The sequence below is a fragment of the Megalobrama amblycephala genome, linkage group LG2 (genome assembly GCF_018812025.1).
Source record: "Megalobrama amblycephala isolate DHTTF-2021 linkage group LG2, ASM1881202v1, whole genome shotgun sequence".
In the NCBI taxonomy this organism is placed as follows: domain Eukaryota; kingdom Metazoa; phylum Chordata; class Actinopteri; order Cypriniformes; family Xenocyprididae; genus Megalobrama; species Megalobrama amblycephala.
Genome location: NC_063045.1, coordinates 5,441,732 through 5,462,137, shown reverse-complemented (window position 1 = coordinate 5,462,137; position 20,406 = coordinate 5,441,732). Strand labels below are relative to the sequence as shown.

The 20,406-nt window shown below is 33.4% G+C and overlaps 1 protein-coding gene across 1 annotated transcript; it reads left to right on the top strand.

The window, feature by feature from the left end:
- The first annotated feature begins 430 nt into the window (after positions 1-430).
- uhrf1 (ubiquitin-like with PHD and ring finger domains 1) lies at positions 431-18,802 on the top strand. Its single transcript, XM_048182268.1, has 17 exons — positions 431-673; positions 2,313-2,475; positions 3,966-4,226; positions 5,787-5,932; positions 6,551-6,766; positions 7,596-7,711; positions 7,823-8,009; positions 9,339-9,462; positions 9,549-9,656; positions 10,091-10,195; positions 10,280-10,386; positions 10,567-10,729; positions 12,782-12,919; positions 13,010-13,127; positions 13,215-13,366; positions 13,474-13,572; positions 16,401-18,802. The coding sequence occupies exons 2-17, from the start codon at positions 2,323-2,325 to the stop codon at positions 16,548-16,550; spliced, it is 2,343 nt and encodes a 780-aa protein (XP_048038225.1). The 5' UTR covers positions 431-673; positions 2,313-2,322; the 3' UTR covers positions 16,551-18,802.
- The last annotated feature ends 1,604 nt before the right edge of the window (positions 18,803-20,406 follow it).

Here is a 20,406-nt window from a genome sequence, read left to right as displayed (position 1 = left end):
TATTTAGCATACATTTAAAAGTATGTATGACTCATAGATTAAAAGTCCCATTTTATTTGCATTTTTTTTTTTAAAGAGGCTTTTTAAAATTTGTTCTTGTAAGTACAAATATACTGATTGTGTATTAACAATGGGGAATAATCATGACTTTTAATATCCATATTTGAAAAACAAAACTTTTTTATTTTAAGATTCAAGATTAAAAACAGGAATGTTTTCATAAATCACTGAATTAGTCACTTGTAATAAACGAATCAGCGATTAAATATTATTTCTACATTATTTATAAATAAATAATTCTCTTAAGTATGCTCTTATTATATAAATAGGCCACCCCAAATAGCGCGAGATTACAGCTGAGCGGAGGAGCCAAGCATGTGCGATAACGAGAGCAGGGTTTCGCGCGCTGAGCCTAAGTTCCGGCAACGCGCGTAAGTGACGCGCAGCCCAACCAATCAGCGAGCTGATTATAACTTCTTTCCGCCAATCAGGAGCGAGCCGTGCCCGCGGCAGGAGGGGAAACACGTTGTTGAACACTTTTATTGATTCGAGCCCCAGTTTCAGTGCGTTTCGCGGCAGAATTGAACTGTAACAAAAAGTGCAACATTTTCACACTTTTTTCGCATTTATTGAATTAAAATCACGTCTTCTGTTTCCAAGAAGAAGATTACAGGTAAAGAGCTGCATTTAAAATCTCTTTCGGTTTATATTTAAATGTATTGTCTGTTAAACCATGCGCACGCGCCTTATTATACTGTATACATTCTAGTAAATTTGCATATTTATCTCGTGTATGTTAATATTTGGATAACTCATAGCGTTTTAAAATGTTTCTATCTTTGCATGTTACATTAATTTATTTATCAGCCTCAGACCCGAAATTAAGTCTAAATATCCTTAATTGTGTGTTTAATTGGATTTTTTGCCATTAAATTACTCAAAATGTTCCATATTAATGTTTTGTATGCTGAAATAAGTAACCATAACAAACCAAAACAAGCCCATAAGAGACAGGAAAGTGTTTGTGAAGGTCTAACTCGAGTAATGCAGGATTTAACAATGGGGTACTGTTGTAAAAATCACTTTTATACCATTAAAATGATAAATGTTTAATAATTTGACACAAATTTTGTTATTCTTAATTTAGATTTGACATTTAGGGGTCTGTTTTTGATACAAGACCACCCACATCATGGCCAACACACAACCCCTCATTTAAATGAACGCGATTTGCGCGATTTTCCCGTTTAAACGGGTTGATTTCTACAAATGAACATAAAATAACTAGACTCGTATATGAAGTTTATCTCATCCCAACTTCCTGTTGTTTTTTTTAAGTCGACAAGATAAAGACTGATGTTATTCCACCCCCTGCAGTACCTTTAAGTGACTGTTAGGGGGCGTTTCCGTCTATTTCCGCCAATAAAAGGCGAGGTTTGGATGTCAACAAGGGTTTATTACTCTATTATACACGATTGCACACATAGGAATGGATAATTAAGTTTTCCCATCCATTTTAATTTGATTCTGGAAAGGTATCATGATAATATCATGTTTTTGGGGCAAGTAATATGGTAATACCATGTTTTTGTGGCATTTACCATGGTAATACCATGTTTTTTGGGGCATTTACCATGGTAATACTGTTTTTTTGGGCAAGTAATATGGTAATACCATGTTTTTTGGGCATTTAGCATGGTAATACCATGGTTTTTTTAGCATTTACCATGGTTACGCTGTGTTTTTTGGCATTTACCATGGTAATACTGTTTTTTTGGGGGCAAGTAATATGGTAATACCATGTTTTTTTTTTGTTTGGACATTTAGCATAGTAACACCATGTTTTTTCAGGCATTTAGCATTGTAATACCATGTTTTGCCATTGGCAGTCTTTGGCGTATCTTTGAAATACCATTTGTACTATGATGTAATCATAGTCTGGGTTTTAAAAATAGTGATCGTAAATTGGAAAACTTATGGAAAATGTTGCTGAAATGGTGTGGGAATGCTTGTAAATCAAAGGATTTTATCATTCACTAGCATCACTTTACCAAGCTAACACCTGTTTTGTAAATGTAACAGGACTCTAATTAAAGCAAGGAAATGTAAATGGTTTCAAAGCAGCTTTACAGAGTATCAGTCTTAAAACCGCCGGAGGAGACGAACGAGGAAAAAGCTGGCCGTGTTGCTCACGTCACTGTGAAACGAACACCTTTTTCCTGCTCGTTTGAAGGTCCTGGCTTCGGGCCATTGTTTGAACTATAAAATAGAAGGCGGGGAACAATCTCACTTTCTGATGTCACTTGTGCCAGGTTTGCCGCCATGTGGATCCAGGTGCGCACTATGGATGGCAAGGAGACCCATCGGGTCGACTCCCTGTCCAAGCTCACCAAGGTGGACGAGCTCCGCGTGAAGATCACCGAACTCTTCAACGTCGAAGCCGAGAGGCAACGACTCTTCTACAGGGGCAAACAGGTGACGTGTGCCATTCGCAAGCTGTTTTAATTACATAGTGTGAAGTCATTTTCAGTCAATAAATGTTTTTACAGAAATAGGATTGGTTATTTAAGCCAAATTGTAAGGTTGAATTGATTTGGACGAGAAACTTTAAGTGAAAAATGGGCGTGGCTTGGACTTATCCTTCAAATTGATTGGATAGTGAAAAATTTTCCATTATTTTGTGTTATTTAATATATTCGCAAGAACGAATGTGTAAAAATGGTCAAACCACTTTTTTTACGCAAATAAAACAAATTTGCGTTGATTGCTCGTGAAACAATTCTGGCGCAAATTGTCGTTCGTTGAGCAAATCAAATTTAAAAAATTGTCTCGATTCTACAATAAACATTGTATCTTTTGGCTCCTTCATTAAGTTTGTCTCTTGTATGTTTAAATCATTATGTACAAACTTATTTTATTTTATTGTATATTATTATCAACAATTTTTTTTTTTTTATATATTTAAAAGGACTACATTAAAAATAGTCAAGACCAACTTTATGGTAGCTTGAGAAAGTTTAAGAAGTTTTTACGTTTGGAGGATTTCTTTAAGTTTAAAGCAGTTTTAAGTATTTTTTTTGCTACACCAGGCTCTAAAATCATTTCGAATTTGTGTATATCATTAGTATTTTACACATTTACACAATGACATAACATTGTTTTAATATTTAACATTATTCAACGACACTTTTACAGGGGCGAACAGGTGACGTGTGCCATTCGCAAGCTGTTTTACTAGCTGTTTTACTGTTTTACTGTTTTTTAATGTGTCATTTTCAGTCAATAAATGGTCTTACAGAAATAGTGTTGGTTATTTAGGCCAAATTGTAAGGTTGAATTGACTTTAAGTGAAAAATGGGCGTGGCTTGGACTTATCTTTCAAATTGATTGGATAGTGAAAAATTTGCCATTATTTTGTTAATATATTCGCAAGAACGAATGTGTAAATTGTCAAACTACTTTTTTACGCTAAACAAATTTCCGTTGACTGCTCGTGAAACAATTCTGACGCAAATTGTCGCGTTCGTTAAGCAAATCTAATTTAAAAATTGCCTCGATTCTACAATAAATGTATCGTATCTTTTGGTTCATTCACTAAGTTTGTCCCTTTATATGTTTAAATCATTACCTAAATTTAATAAGTTTAATTTTATATTTTAATATATATTATTATATCATACAACAATTTTTTTTTTTTTTTATATTTAAAATGACTAGATTAAAAAGTTTGTCAAGACCAACTTTATGTTGGCTTCAGAGTTTAAGAAGTTATTTTTTTTTTTTTTTTTTACGATTGGAGGATTTTTCAGTTTTTTTTTTTTTTTTTTTGTTACCCCAGGCTCTAAAATCATTTTTAAAATGTTGAATTTGTGTATATTGTTCGTATTTTACACATTTACACAATGTCATAATGTTGTTTTTAACATTTAATTTTATTTCGTCCACTACTTCTTTGGTCATGGCAGATGGAGGACGGTCACACACTCTTTGACTATAACGTGGGTTTGAACGACATCGTTCAGCTTCTCGTACGGCAGGCGCTCCCGAAGGCGGCTCTACCGAAGGACAAAGAGGCCGAGCTGTCCGACTCGGACTCCGGCTGCGGATCGGCCCAGAGCGAGTCGGATAAGGGATCCACGCACGGCGAGAGCGACGGCCAGAGCGCCGCAACCTCAGGGCAGACCGACGCACCGGACCTCATCGACCCGGGCTTTGGGTTTTACAAGGTGAGATGGGCGGGAAAATGAGCTTCTTATGAATCAAAGCCATTCTTTGAGTAAATTGTTGTACCCGATAAACAAATAAAATGTAAAATTGTCGATTCCACTGTGAACGTCTCGTTGGCTATTTTCTTTCTCACATATTTAAAGTGTTTATCTGCAAACGTGAGCACAAAGTTCAGATTTGTTTAATCAGTCGTAAAGTGTTCATAAAACCATTCTTTGGTGTTTTTAGCCATTTAAGCCTTTTTACGCTTGACACATTTAGTTAATAGAACGCATTTGTTTAATTTGCGCAAATTGCGTTTGATGAATAACTCTTAAACTTAAAAATCGTGTCTTTCCACCATAAACGTCTCGTTGGCCATTTTCTTTTTCACTCATGAAGTTTGTCTATTTGAATTATCCACAAACTTTAATGATTTCAATTGTATAATGAACAAAAAAATTAACGATTAACAATTTTTTTTTTTTATCTTAATGTTAGTGTTGTACAATTTAAATATATTAGAGACTTTTTTTGTTACACTAGTTTCTAAAAATGTCTAATTTGTGAAAATCGGTCAAAGTGTTTGTAAAACCATTCTTTTACGAGAACTAATGCGTGATGTTTGTAAAACCACTTTACGCAAGTTGACACATTCATTTAACAGAACAAATTTGCTTTATTTGCTCATGAAATTGTTCTTGCGCAAATTGTTGCATTCAATATGTAACTTGTATTAAAAATCGTGTAATTTCCACTATAAACGTTTTGTTGGCCATTTTATTTTTTTCCCTCATGACGTTTCTTATATATTTGAATTATCTACAATCTTCAATTATTTCAATTGAATAATGAACAAAGTTAATGATTAACTTAATTTAAATTTTAGTTCAAGTTTAATGCTACAAATATTTGTATAAGTTAAGATTTTTAAGTGTTTGTCGCACGACTATTTTCTTTACTTTTCTAATTCGTTAAATTTGTGTAATCTGCCGTAAAGTGTTCGTAAATCCATTCTTAGGTAAAAATAATGTAATGATGATGTTTGTAAAACAACTTTTTACTCAAGTTGACACATTTTGTGAACAAGGAATTTGCTTTATTTGCTCAAACTATTCTTGCACAAATTGTCACATTCGTTGAGTAACTCAAATTAAACATCGTGTCAATTCCACTATAAACATCTCATTGGCCATTTTTCTTTGTTTGCTGACAAAGTGTCTCGTGTATTTAAATTTATTATCTAAAAAAGGAATTATTTTAATTGCATAATGAACAAAATTTTCATTTTTATTAACTTAATTATTTTTTATATAGTTAAAATGTTTCATGTTTAAATTTATAAAAGATATGTTTTTTTTTTGTTACACTAGTAAAATTGTCTAATCGGTCATAGTGTTCATAAAGCTATTCTTTCGCAAGAACTAATGCATGATGTTTGTAAAACTACTTTTTACGTAAATTGTAGCATTTGATTACCAGAACAAATACGCTTTATTTTCTCATGAAACTATTCTTGTGCAAATTGCTGTGTTTGAGCAAATCATCTTCAAAACGTAACATTTGAACACACTTTTCAGATAAACGAGTTCGTAGATGCTCGAGACTTGAACATGGGCGCCTGGTTCGAGGCTCAGATCGTCAACGTGACGAAAACGGAAAAGACTTCAGGGGAAGATGGAGGAACTGATGGGGATGAGATCATTTACCACGTCAAATATGAGGAGTAAGTCTATTGTAGAGTAAAAACTCATTCACTACAGATATTACACTGATTCTGATCATGAATGTACTGCAAAATAATAAATTTTATCTCGGTTGTAATTGTGATTTGCAGTCTGAATTGAATGAGATCAATTAAAAATATTGTTTACAACAAAATAATGGCAAGAAACTGTTATATTGAGTTCTGGTGAGCTGTACAGTAGTCGGATTCATGAATGAAGGACTCTTGTGTGCCAATTCTTTTAATGAATAGTTCAATAATGAGCTTTAAATGCTGCCCTTTGATTTGTAACATCAGCATCAAGTTATTTTTTTATATTTTGTTTTAATTTAAGTTTTAGTAATTTGCTGGATGTTTTTGACAGTTGTTTTTTTCCTTTGTCTATATATTTTATATATTTGTCATGAACTGTTGAAAAGAAACTGTAAGGTGAGTAAATGTTTGACTTTCTTTTCCAAACAGGAAGAAATTATCTTCAGTTTTCCCTCCAATTCATGCACCTGTTAACATGAAGTTTCAGTCTTCCTTTCATCTGTGTCTTAAACTGTTCATCAAAGGCCATCTGTTTAAACCTCCCGCGCCATCTGAATGTTAATCGCGCGCGTGTGCTCTGTGCAGTTACCCCGAGAACGGCGTGGTGCAGCTGCGCGGGAAAGACGTCCGTCCGCGAGCGCGCACCGTCTACCAGTGGCACCAGCTGGAGGAGGGCATGATTGTGATGGTCAACTACAACCCGGACGAGCCCAAAGAGCGCGGCTACTGGTACGACGCCCAGATCCAGAGGAAGAGGGAGACGCGCACCCAGCGCGAGGTTTACGGCAAGATCCTGCTCGGGTAGGGTCAAGTTTTAGCCTTTAACATCAACTTTGCTTGGTCAAATGGTCAGTTTGTACGTTTCGAATTTGTGTAAAGTTTTCATAAACGCTAGAATGAATGTGTAAAATTTGTTAAACCACTTTTTACGTAAAACAAACTTGCGTTGACTGCTCATGAAACAATTCTTGCACAAATTGTCACATTCATTGAGCAAATCAAATTATGCAATTCATGTTTTTTTGTAAATTTAGTTTAAGGCTATTTTAAAAAAATATTTTTTTGTTACACTAGGCCCTGAAATTAAGGCAAAAAAAGTGTTTTTCTTTCTGTTGGTTTGTTCAAATTTCTTTTATATTTAAATTATCAGCTACAAACTTAAGAATTTTAAATATAATGAAATCTGTTCATTATTCAATTAAAATCATTGTGTTTTATTTACGTCTTTTATTTTTGTTGGTTTACTCAAAAAGTTCCTCTTAAGTTTGTAAATAATTGAAATGTAAGTATTTTAAGTGTGTAGTAAAGATCATTTAGTTTATTTATTTATTTTATAAACAAAACTGTATGATAAAAATATTATAAAACAATTATACAGATTTGTAAATTGAATGTGTAAATTGCTTGTAAAATGTTCATAAAATCGTTCTTGCACAAGAATGAATTTGTAAAATGTTTGTAAAACCACTTTTTACACATTGTTGCATTCAGTAAGTAAAAGCATGTAAGCAAATAAAATCATTCGTAAATTTGTGTTGATGGTCAAATCAAGTGTACATTTCACTATAAATGTCTCGTTGGCCATTTTGTCTGACTGTTTGATCACGAAGTTTGTCCGAAATTTCTACAGGGACGCTGGTGATTCTCTGAACGACTGTCGCATCATGTTTGTGACTGAGATCTACAAGATTGAAGAGCCAGGAAGTTCAGATGGTCAAGGAGCCTCTTCTGACAGCCCTCTCAAGAGTGAGTCTGACTTTAGTACCGAACATACGCTTTGATTTTTACTGTATTCGTCCAATCCAGACTCCATATGTTCAGTGCAAATGTTAAGGTGCCTCGTTTCTGTCAAATCAGGGTCAAACGGACCCGAGTGCAAGGTCTGCAAAGACGACCCGAAGAAGAACTGCCGCGTGTGCAACTGTCACGTGTGTGGCGTGAAGCAGGACCCAGATAAACAGCTGCTGTGCGACGAATGCGACATGGCGTTTCACACCTACTGTCTGAACCCGCCGCTCACCACCATTCCCGAAGACGAGGACTGGTAAATGAGTTTCCATCGTTTGCTCTTCATCTAATACTTTCATCCAAAGCAAAAATAAATGGACTCTTGAAGGATTTGAAACAGTTTGTTAGCTTAAAGTGTTAGCTTTGTGCTCACAAAGTTTCTCTTGCATTAAATTCGTTAACGATAATGAACGTTTGATTACACAATTACAATATTTTAGTTCATTCTCTAAGTTTAAATCATGATCTACAAACTTAATGAATTTTATTTTATACTTTTTTTGTTACAGTAGCCTTTAAAATCGATTGTAAATTGTGTAAATCGTTCGTAAATGCAAAAATTGCGTTTTCCGCTATAAATGTCTGGTTGGCCATTTTCTTTCTGTTGGTTTATGTAGTTTTTTTTTTTTTTTTTTTAACATTTTAAATGATCTAAAAACATAATGATTAATTGTATCATGAACAAAGTTCATTATAATTAGCATCATTATTTATCATGCAATTGTTTATATAATTATTAAAGATTTAAAACAAATATTTAGTTTGTTACTCTGCTTTAAAATCATTTGTAAATTGTTGAATTTGTGTAAATTGCTCGTAAAGTCTTCATAAGCATTCTTGTGCAAAAACAAATGTGTAAAACGGCTGTAAAGTAAAACTGCATTTAGTAAGAACAAATTTGTGTAAATTGCTTGTAAAACCTTTGCGCAAATTGTCTACGAGCAAATGAAAATGAATATTTTGTTTGTAAAATATTTAAATATCGCCACGTGTTCATAAATCATTCTTGCGTAAGAATGAATTTGTAAAACATTGTTCAATTTGTTTAAAATGTTTCGAATCGGTGATTTGGATCTCCTATCAAACGGCTACACTGCTGAAATCACATGACTTTGGCGCTCCTATCCACTGATTCAATTCGTAAAGCTCGAAGCTTCATGAAGCATTGTTTTGAAATCAGCCATCACTAGATATTATAATAATTTTTGTAAAACCACAAGTGTTCAGTTGCTTTTGTATAATGAAAAAGTCCATTGTTTACTAACTTTTTTTTTTTTATCAAACATTTTATACAAGTTTCAAATATATTAAAGATATTTAAAACATGTAGATTTGTTACGCTAAGCTGTAGACTCATTTGTACATTGTTAAATTTGCCTAAATCGCTCGTAAAATGTTCATAAAAGCATTCTTGCGCTAGAATGAATGTGTGAAATGTTTGTAAAATCACTTTTTATGAAAAGTGTCACCTTCAATTAGCAAAATATTCACGTTAATTGATCATGAAGCCATAGCACAAATTGTCAGCAAGCAAATCAAATTAAAAAATGGTCGATTCCACTATAAATGTCTTTTTTCCTTGCAGGTATTGTCCAGAATGCCGTAACGATGCCAGCGAGGTGGTTCTGGCTGGAGAGAAGCTGAAGGAAAGCAAGAAAAAGGCCAAGATGGCGTCTGCAAGCTCTTCCAGTCAGAGGGACTGGGGGAAGGTGCGTTTCAGCTCAACAAGTTCGCTAAGAGACATCAGATTCGTTAAGATGAAGTGTGTTTATGAGCGTGGTGACTTGTTTTGTAGGGTATGGCGTGTGTCGGCCGCACCAAACAGTGCACCATCGTTCCCTCCAACCATTACGGGCCCGTTCCTGGAGTTCCAGTGGGAACGCTGTGGAAGTTCAGAGTGCAGGTGGGCATCTCTGATACACTCGAGTTTGTTTTGATTTAATTTTTTAAATGATTTTGATTTTAATTTTTCTAAAATTTTAATTCAAATAATTATTATAGTTTCCATCATTAAAGCTTTTTTTTTCATTATCTAAACCATTTATATCTACAAAATTAATCAAATTGTATAATTAACTATTAGAAAAGTTAGTGTTTTATTACTCTAGGCTGTGAATGAATTTGTAGCAGTAAGTGAAGAGATGTCATATCGATCATAAGTTTATGGAGTACCACAAGGCTCAGTACGAGGACCGTTGATTTTCACTCTATATATGCCACCCTTGGGAGATATCATTAGGAAACGTGATGTTAGTTTTCACTGTTACACTGATACTCTGCTCCACTCCCTGGCGGATGAATACATGGTGGATATTAACATGATTTTGTGTTGGTCAGGTGAGCGAATCGGGCGTCCACAGGCCTCACGTCGCAGGGATTCACGGCAGAAGTAACGACGGCGCTTATTCTCTGGTGCTCGCCGGAGGCTATGAAGATGATGTGGTATGTGTGCGAACACTCTCTCCAAACCATCCTTCAGGAAGTCCTTCCCTTTGTTTACCTGTGGTGGTGTTTTTTTCATTCCAGGACGATGGTAATGAGTTCACCTACACGGGCTCCGGGGGTCGCGACCTGTCTGGGAACAAGAGAACGGCCGAGCAGTCCTGCGATCAGAAGCTCACCAACATGAACAGGTCAGAAACGTAGTCCTGCATGTTCAAGACAACAAACTTAATGATGAAAATGAGAATTCAGACAGACGTCACGTAGGAACTCCATGTTCGGCTTTCATATTAATATCTTTTGCAACCATGTGGCCTTGATTGCATCAGCAGAAAAGTTAATATATTGTGTAATGCGATTTGTTCTTGTAGGGCACTTGCTCTAAACTGTAACGCGGCGGTGAATGAGAAGGAAGGCGCGGAGGCCAAAGACTGGAAGGCTGGGAAACCTGTGAGAGTCGTGCGCAGCTCCAAAGGACGCAAACACAGCAAATACTGTCCTGAAGACGGCAACCGATACGACGGCATTTACAAGGTGAGCCACTTATGAGTGTTCATTAATAGGCTTGTATTTATCTATTGTATTTATTTATTCATTAATATTATTCATTCATTCACAGCCCTGCATTCATTTATTTCTTTTTCATTCATTCATATTTATTCAATCATTCTTTCAATCATTTATTTATTCAAGCATTCATTTATATTTATTCATTCATTCACAGGCCTGCATTCATTTATATTTATTTAATCGTGAATTCAATCAATCATTTATTCAATCACTTTTATATTTATTCAATCATTCTTTCAATCACTTATTTATTCAATCATTTATTAATATTCATTCACAGGCCTGCATTCATTTTATATCTTTTTCATTCATTCATATTTATTCATTTATATTTATTCAATTGTTAGCAGGCCCTGTATATTTTATTTATATTCATTAATTTGCCTGTATTATAATTTATTTATTTATTTATTTATTTATAATTTATTTATTTATTCACAAGTCGCTTTATTTTATTTATTTTTTCAAATATTCATGCATTCATTCATTCAAACTATTCATTCATATTTATTTTTATTCAATCATTCATACGTTTGTACATTTATTCATTCATATTAATTAATTTGTTAGTTAAATCAATCAATCCATTTATTCATTTATATTTATTCAATTATTACCAGGCCATGCACGTTAATTACATTTATTAATATTTGTTTTATTTTTTAAAAATATTTATTCATTCATTTATAGTCATCTATTCCATTCATTCATTACCATGCCTGTATTTATTTATTTATTTTTATTTATTTATTCATTTGTTTTATTCATTTATTTGTAATTTCATTCTCAGGTCTGCCTTCATTCATATTTAATCATTCTTTCAAACATGCATTTTTATATATAATTTTTTTTTTTTTTTTTTTTTCAACCATTCATTTTTATATTCATTCAATCATTTAATTTAAATTTATTCATATTTATTTATTCAATCATTCATTCAATCAATCATTTATTCAATCATTTAATTTAAATTTATTCATATTTATTTATTCAATCATTCATTCAATCAATCATTTATTCAATCACTTTTATATTTATTCAATCATTCTTTCAATCATTTATTTATTCAATCATTAATATTTATTCATTCATTCACAGCCCTGCATTCATTTTATATCTTTTTCATTCATTCATATTTATTCAATCATTCTTTCAATCATTTATTTATTTACTTATTCAATCATTCATTCATTCATATTTATTCATTTATTCAATTGTTACCTGTATATTTTATTTATATTCATTAATTTGCCTGTATTTGAATTTATTCATTCACAAGTCGCTTTATTTTATTTATTTTTTCAAATATTCATGCATTCATTCAAACTATTCATTCATATTTATTTTTATTCAATCATTCATACGTTTGTACATTTATTCATTCATATTAATTCATTTGTTAATTAAATCAATCATATTTATTCATTTATATTTATTCAATTATTACCAGGCCATGCACGTTAATTATATTTATTAATATTTATCTGTTTTATTTTTTATTTTTTAAAATATTTATTCATTCATTTCATTTATTTATTCATTTGTTTTATTCATTTATTTGTAATTTCATTCTCAGGTCTGCCTTCATTCATATTTAATCATTCTTTCAATCATGCATTTATATTTTTTCAACCATTCACTCATTTTTATATTTATTCAATCATTTAATTTAAATTTATTCATTCATTCATATTTATAATTCAAATTTATATCATTCATTCGTATTTATTTGTTTGTTCAATCATTCATTCATATTTATTCATTGATATTTATTCAATTATTACTAACCTGTATAATTTATTTATAGAAGTTAGTAATAATTTACAACTCTAAGTTTATGTATTTGCTATTATTTCTGAAGATTTTATTCATTGATTCATTCCCATGCCTGTTTTATCTATTAATTTATTCCATTCTATCATTACCAAGCCTGTATTTATTTATTCATTGATTTATTTATTCACTTATTTTTATTTATTTATTCAATATTTATTATAATTATTCAATATTAATCAGGTGGTGAAGTACTGGCCGGAGAAGGGCAAGTCTGGTTTCCTTGTTTGGAGATACTTGCTTAAACGAAATGATGACGAACCGGCGCCGTGGACCCGTGACGGAAAAGAGCGCGTTAAGAAACTGGGGCTCACCATGCAGGTAACATCACGCTTCACCCCAAATCCACAAGCCTTTTTGTATTTCTTCACCTATGATTCACCTATTAACCCTGGCTCTCTCGTGCTGCAGTATCCTGAGGGTTATCTGGAAGCCGTGGCTGCGAAAGAAAAGGAGAAAGAGAACAAAAACGAAGAAGACGTTGAAGAAACGCCCACAAAGGGCAAGAGGAAGAGGAAATCCCAGACCGGTAGGTGTAAAAACGTCCCGGTGTGACGTTGACCATACCTAAAGATCTTTGTTTGCATCCCTAACATCCTCATTTTCCCAATCGTAGTGGACGAGAAGAGTTCTCCGGCCAAAGGCACACCCAAGAAGATGAAAGTGGAGGCGTACAAACTGAGCAAAGAGCAGAAGAACTTGATCAAAGACGATGAGCTGAACAAGAAGCTGTGGGACGAAGCCATGGAGTCTCTCAGCCTCGGACCTGTACGTACAGGCCAACGTCTTCATTATTTATTTGGCGATGTATAACTTGTAATTTAAGCTACTGGGGGGGATTATTGTCCGATTAATGTCTTCATATCGCACTGTAGCGCTTCCTGAACAAAGTGGAGGAAGTTTTCCTGTGCATCTGCTGCCAAGAAGTCGTCTATCAGCCCATCACCACAGATTGCCAACACAACGTCTGCAGGGTGAGAGACGAAAACCACAGACACGCGGGTTATATCACAACAGACTTCAGAGTGGTCAATGTGAAGTCACTGAGTATCATTTGAATACATGTGATGGGCCTGATAATTCAAACTTTTATTTACTTAAATTATTCCTTTAAATTTTATTTTTTATTTATTTTAGTTAATTATAAATTTGTTTTTTTCATTTTAATACTTTCACTTATTCTTTTAATTTTCTTATTTGTTTATTAATATTAATGTCACTGAATATCATTTGAATACATGTGATGGGCCTGATAATTCAAACTTTTATTTACTTAAATTATTTTAATTTAATTTTTTATTTATTTTAGTTTAATTTTTATAAATTGTTTTATTTTTATTTTATTTTATTTATTCAAACTTTTATTTACTTAAATTATTCCTTTAAATTTTATTTATTTATTTTAGTTAATTATACATTTTTATTTTCATTTTAATACTTTAATTTTTTTTAATTTTCTTATTTATTTATTAATATTAATGTCACTGAATATCATTTGAATACATGTGATGGGCCTGATAATTCAAACTTTTATTTACTTAAATTATTTTAATTTTATTTATTTTAGTTAATTTTTATTATAAAGTTTTCATTTTAATACTTTAATTTATTCTTTTAATTTTCTTGTTTGTTTATTAATATTTATGTCACTGAACATCATTTGAATACATGTGATGGGCCTGATCATTTAAACTTTTATTTACTTTTAATTTTTTTTATTTTTAGTTTATTTAATTATAAACTTTATGCGTTTTATTTTCATTTTGTTAATACTTTCACTTTATTCTTTTAATTTTCTTGTATATTTATTTATTCATTTTAATGACTTTAATGCTTTAGTCCCTTCCAGGCCTGGAAAAAGTCATGGAAATTATTAAAATTAATAATATTTAATTAAAGGGTTACTTCAGGATTTAGCATTAAGCTTTGTATTAGTAGAATGCCACTAGTATTTTCGAATTAGCGTGCTTTCCCCCTTCATATCAGCCCGAGATGAGAGATTTATGCATTTTTATTCTGTAAAAAAGCCTCCGATGACGCAAAAATCGTCATTTTGCGTCATCGGAGGCTTTTTTGGCCAGAGGCTTAAAACTACAGCCAGTAATAGCAGGTAGTTCTGCATTTTTTTCACCACGCCCATACATATGCGCTTTTGAGGTTACTCACGGACATAGATCAAAGATTTTATCAAAAGTGGGTGTCAATTATATTTTTAAGCTTACAGTAATTAACTTTATTTTGTCTGCACTACATCAGTGGTTCATCTCGCAAATGTATCGGTCTCTGCAGTCATCTCAACCAATACAGCAACAGGCTTTTGTGGTAACGTTAGCATAAATAGATAAATAGACTAACTCAGTTTTACAGAACAGTGGCTTTACTTTGATAACAGTCAACTTATATGCAACTTATAAATTGTCTATCTAACGTTACTTTGCTAAGTTTGCAGTTTTACTGCTACCTACAACACTACATATAGGCTACTGTGTTATCAGTCTAGTATCAGCGAGTCTTACCTCTAGGCGAATACGCTTAGTACCAGATGCCCAGGCTGTTCGTCCTCTGGGAAAGTGAATATCGATCGCGGTGTCCTTCAGAATGGTTCTCTTCATTGCAAGGATATTTGTTTGTAGTCCTCGTGCTTGAAATGGAGACTACATATTCTGCGTTTTTTTTTTTTTTTTTTTTTAGGTTTTCTATAACGGTGTCATCTCCAAACTTCGGGTGTTTGATGGCCCGCAGCCACTGTTTACATCGCTCCAAATCTTTAACTTAATCGGAAAATGATGGAAACTTACTTGTCCTTTCCTGGTTTTGGGTGTACATCCACGTACAAAGCAATTTAGCACCATTTCGCTGTAAATGTATGAACTAACTCACGATTTATTTGTTTGAATTTTCCTGAATGCCGCCTGTAACCGATAGGCGTGGTTTGGGCTTGGCCTCGCAAGGGCAGCAAAACAAGTGCATTCTGGGAGTTGTTGTCTTTCATCCACATTAGTCAAAAATACATTTTCTGCCTTTTCTCAGTCTAGAAAGCTCCAAATTCAAAAATAATTTCACATTTCTACTACATAAATGACCAATTTTAAATACACAGTCATCTTTCCAGGGGTGAAGTACCCCTTTAAGTTAATGGAAAACCTATTTGCTGTATGCCAATGACATTTTTAAAAATTGTCAAAAATTAGCTTCATAAAGGGCTTTTGCACTGAACAGTTAAAGGAACTAGCCACTAGGATAGTTCCCCAGGAAGTAATTTCTCCTCCAGGCCATGTTCCTGGTTGTACTCGCACCGGGAATAGGAACTGTGAAACGTTCAACAGCAGTGTCTTTAAGTGCACCATTTACAAACGCTAAAAACCGGTGATCACGGCATCCTCCATCCACAGCTGTGTTTGTTGTGTGTTGTGGGTTTTGGGTTTTGTGATAAAGGAGATGAAATGTAAACATAATTTACAGGACTGAAAGCGCAAAAAGTGGGGCTAAGAGACAAAATCTCTTAGTTCCTATAGTGCTGGTTTAGACGCTACTCTGAAGTACAAACTAATTTAGTTCCCCCAAAAGGAAAACACGGCAAAATCCGGGTACTTCATCCAATAGTTCTAGGAACTATGAAAAGGTTCCTCTGGTGCAAAAGCCCCTTATGCTTCTATCATAGCCTTGATTTTGTTGGCAGCTAATTAAATTTGCCGTCTGTTTTCATGGCAGCATGTGAAACTCAAGTCCGACGTCAGGGATTCCATTCTGACGGTTCGTGGATCTTCGAATAAGACTAACACGATTTTCTTCTCTTTATTAGGAGTGCCTTCAGCGATCTTTCAAAGCCGAGGTCTACACCTGTCCGGCTTGCCGACACGATCTGGGCAAAAACTACCAAATGACGGTGAACAAACCTCTCCAAGCCATCCTCACCCAGCTCTTCCCAGGATACAGCAGCGGCCGGTGTTGACGCGGCGCGACAATTCCACTAACGAAATGGATTTCGTTTTTTATTATATTTAACAAATGCATCAGGTTGTAGGATTGATCGAAACACCTCCGCCTACTTGATTTGGCCCTGTTTTGTGACCTGCCTCTATCTAGCCACTCAACTTCTGTCCGTTGTAGTAATTTCTTCTGAATCGCAAGCTTCATATTTACAAATGGTGATTCTAGCGATCTAGTTGTGTTTTAGCTATAGGCACTTCTTGCCCCCTACACCAGCACAATGAACCATAGCTATGCACAATTACAATCTTCGTTAATAATTTCTTTGCTGTAATTTGTCATTGCAGTGATTTGTACGAAAGCACTGGCTGTAGAATCCCGTTAAAATGAGCCCGTCAAGATCAGTGCGTTTGACGTTTTTACTGTACCATCGTTAGTGCCGAATACATTTAAATGAACTAGCTATGCATTATTACGACGTTTGCAATGCTAATCTGCTAACAACTTTTTGTCAGTGGTATTTCGTCATTTGTAATGTTAACAAGCCTTCGTACGAATGCTATGAAGATTGATAATTTGAAGTTGCCGTAGCTTTACTTGCGCACAAATACGATGTTCGTTAATCAATTTTTTACAAGTAGTAACGAAGATTTGTACGAAAAGCACTGGCTGTAGAATCCCGCTAAAATGATCCCGTCAAGATCAGTGCGTTTGACGTTTTTACTGTACCATCGTTAGCGCTAAATAAATTCAAATGAACTACCTGTTCATTATTGCGACGTTTGCGATGCTAATCTCCTAACAACTATTTCGTCATTTGTGACGTTAACAAGCCTTCGTATGAATGCTATTAAGTTGCCATAGCTATACTAGCCCCCAAAAACAAATACTATGTTCGTTAATCATTTTTCGCAAGTAGTAACGATGATTTGTTCGAAAACATCCTGTTTTAATAACTCTTTGTGCAAATGCTATTAAGATCCGCAAGTTTTTTTTTTTTTTTGCTTGCAGTGTTTCGTCATTTGTGACTTTAACAAGCCTTCGTATGAATGCTATTTAGACGTTGCCGAAGCTTTACCAGCACACAAAAAGAAATGTTCGTTAATCATTTTCGCAAGCAGTAGCGATTATTTGTACGAAAACGCTGGCTCTAGTATCCTGTTAAAACGACACCATCAAGATCAGTGCGTTTGACGTTTTTACTGTACCATCGTTAGCGCTAAATACATTTAAGTGAACTAGCTATGCATTTTTGCAACGTTTGCGATGCTAATCTCCAAACAACTTTTTTTTTTTTTTTTGCCTGCAGTATTTCGTCATTTGTGACGTTAACAAGCCTTCGTACGAATGCTATTAAGATCGATGATTCGAAGTTGCCATAGCTTTACTAGCGAACAAAAACGAATACGATGTTCGTTAATCATTTTTCGCAAGTAGTAACGATTCGTTCGAAAAACGCTGGCTCTAAAACCATCCTGTGTTATCAACCCTTTGTACGAATGCTATTAAGATCCATAAGGTTAAGTTGCTGTAGGTTTATTAGCGCACAAACTTTTTTTCGTTTCGGCTTTATTACGTATTTTTTATTCTCATTGTACTGCCATTTATTGGTAACTAACTAAATTTAATCTAAAAATTTGATTCCTTTTAACCTAATAGTAATTTACATAAAATCTCTACGTTTGTTGAACTTTTTCTCATCCATTTTGATAAGCGACTAAATTTTATAAGCTCTGAAATTAATAGATATCCCTCTTTTTTTTCTTTTCATTTATTTGCTTCGCTGTTTAACTGCTGTATGTGCTTTAGGAACGGAGTGTCATTTTTCCACTAACTTCTGCCGTTATGCAAACAGTGGTCATGCGCGTAAAACCGATCCGGTTTTAAGCGCTCCTGGTCTTCCTTGACTTTTCGAAGGTTTTCGAGGTTAATCCTTGAACTGTTTTCCGCACAAACCCTGACAGTTTCTCATTCAGGAAGTATTTAAGTGTATCGTCTTTTTCGCCATTGACGTTCTTTGCTTGTTTTGAGTTATTATAGTATTTGCTAAATAAATGCCTGAGGCTGCAGATAATTTTGTTTTTGTTTTCCTTAGTTATACCTCAACTATTTCTAATATTTGCATAGACTGGAGCTGTATATTCTGAAATTTGAAATTGTATATTTTTAGCACTTGTATTTAGCCATTTTATGTAGTGGTTGGTGCATAGCTATTTTTGTGCACTGGGATGAGTGCTATATTTTTCAATAAACTGTATTGAACTTTTATATAAACCCCACTGTGTGTGTGAACTCTTCTTTTCCTAATAAAATGCTCTGTTGTGTGTTTAAAAGCATTTGAGTCACTCATAAATGTTTGTATAGTCATTAACTTGATGTTTTCCCAGCAAATATGACATTCAACACTTCCTTAAAGGGTAATAAAACTGCATTATTATATTTATTTTTCTCTTCATTTGAATAGTTGATTTTATGTAAATAATTCTATGAAACGTGTGCCATTTCCATTTTGCATTATTCAAAATTTTCATTAAGGAATTTCTTTTATTATTTTTTTTTTAAACAAAACTACAACTTGAAAGAGATGTTAATCCTCCAAAAAACATATTTTTCCACCTCAGGCACACAATCTTTATTAATAGTATCATTTTTATTCGGTCAAGGCAGCCATTCTTGTACCACCCTGTCACGGACAAATGTGTATGTCACTGGAGTAGTAAAACAAGAAAGATTTTTAAAATGTTTTCCTAATAGTTAAATGTCCCTTTTTTGGAAACCATCAATAGAAAGTCTGTAATTTTTTTTATTTATTTATTTTTTATTCTTAGATTTTTAATCTTGAAATATGAATTTGACGTTTCAATGGCCTCATTGTTTGTACTGAAAAAATGAATTCACTTAAATACAAATGAAGTTACATTTATCTGATTAGTCCACAGAACAAAAACATAATTCAACATTAATTTATGTAATATTTAATTTTCTTTTGATAAACTTTTAACAAAATGACCCTGTGACTGGGTGATAAATTTCATCCCAAAATATCTGCAAATCTCCTGTGGTCAAGTTTCTCACCTAGCATGCATGCATTCAATCTGAAATATAATTTTGTTTGTATTAAATTAATTGTATTAAATTAAATTAAAAATATTTACAAAAAAAATGTTTATTGTGCATAAATATATCTTGTGTAAACAGGGACACATATAATCCTGAAAATAGTATATGTTTAGAAGAAATATATAACTTATTTGCTAATATTTTAGATGCAAATGTCATGTTGGTTAACACTGACGTGAAATTGGCTATGTAATAATGAAAAATGATTAAAAATAGTTTGCTAATCTTCAAAAAAAGCATTTTATTATATATCATGTTAAAAAGAACACTTGAATTAATAACCTTAAGCTTTGGAAAGCATTTTTTTGTGCTTTATGTATCTGATCAAACGTTGCGGACCCAAATGGCACCCGTTTTGTAGAATGACTCAAATATCCAAGTTCCCTTTCAAATTAAAATTTCCTGATAATTTACTCACCCCCATGTCATCCAAGACGTTCATGTCTTTCTTTCTTCAGTCGAAAAGAAATGAAGGTTTTTGATGAAAACATTCCATTATTATTCTCCATATAGTGGACTTCAATGGATCCCAAAAGGTTGAAGGTCAAAATTACAGTTTCAGTGCAGCTTTAAAGTGTTCAATGTGATCCCAGACGAGAAATAAGGGTCTTATTTTTTTTTTTTTAGAAAATGAGCGATGGTTTCTCTAGATAAGACTCTTATTTCTCGTCTGGGATCATGTAGAGCTCTTTAAAGCTGCACTGAAACTGTAATTTTGACCTTCAACCTGTTGAACCCCAGTGAAGTCCATTATATGG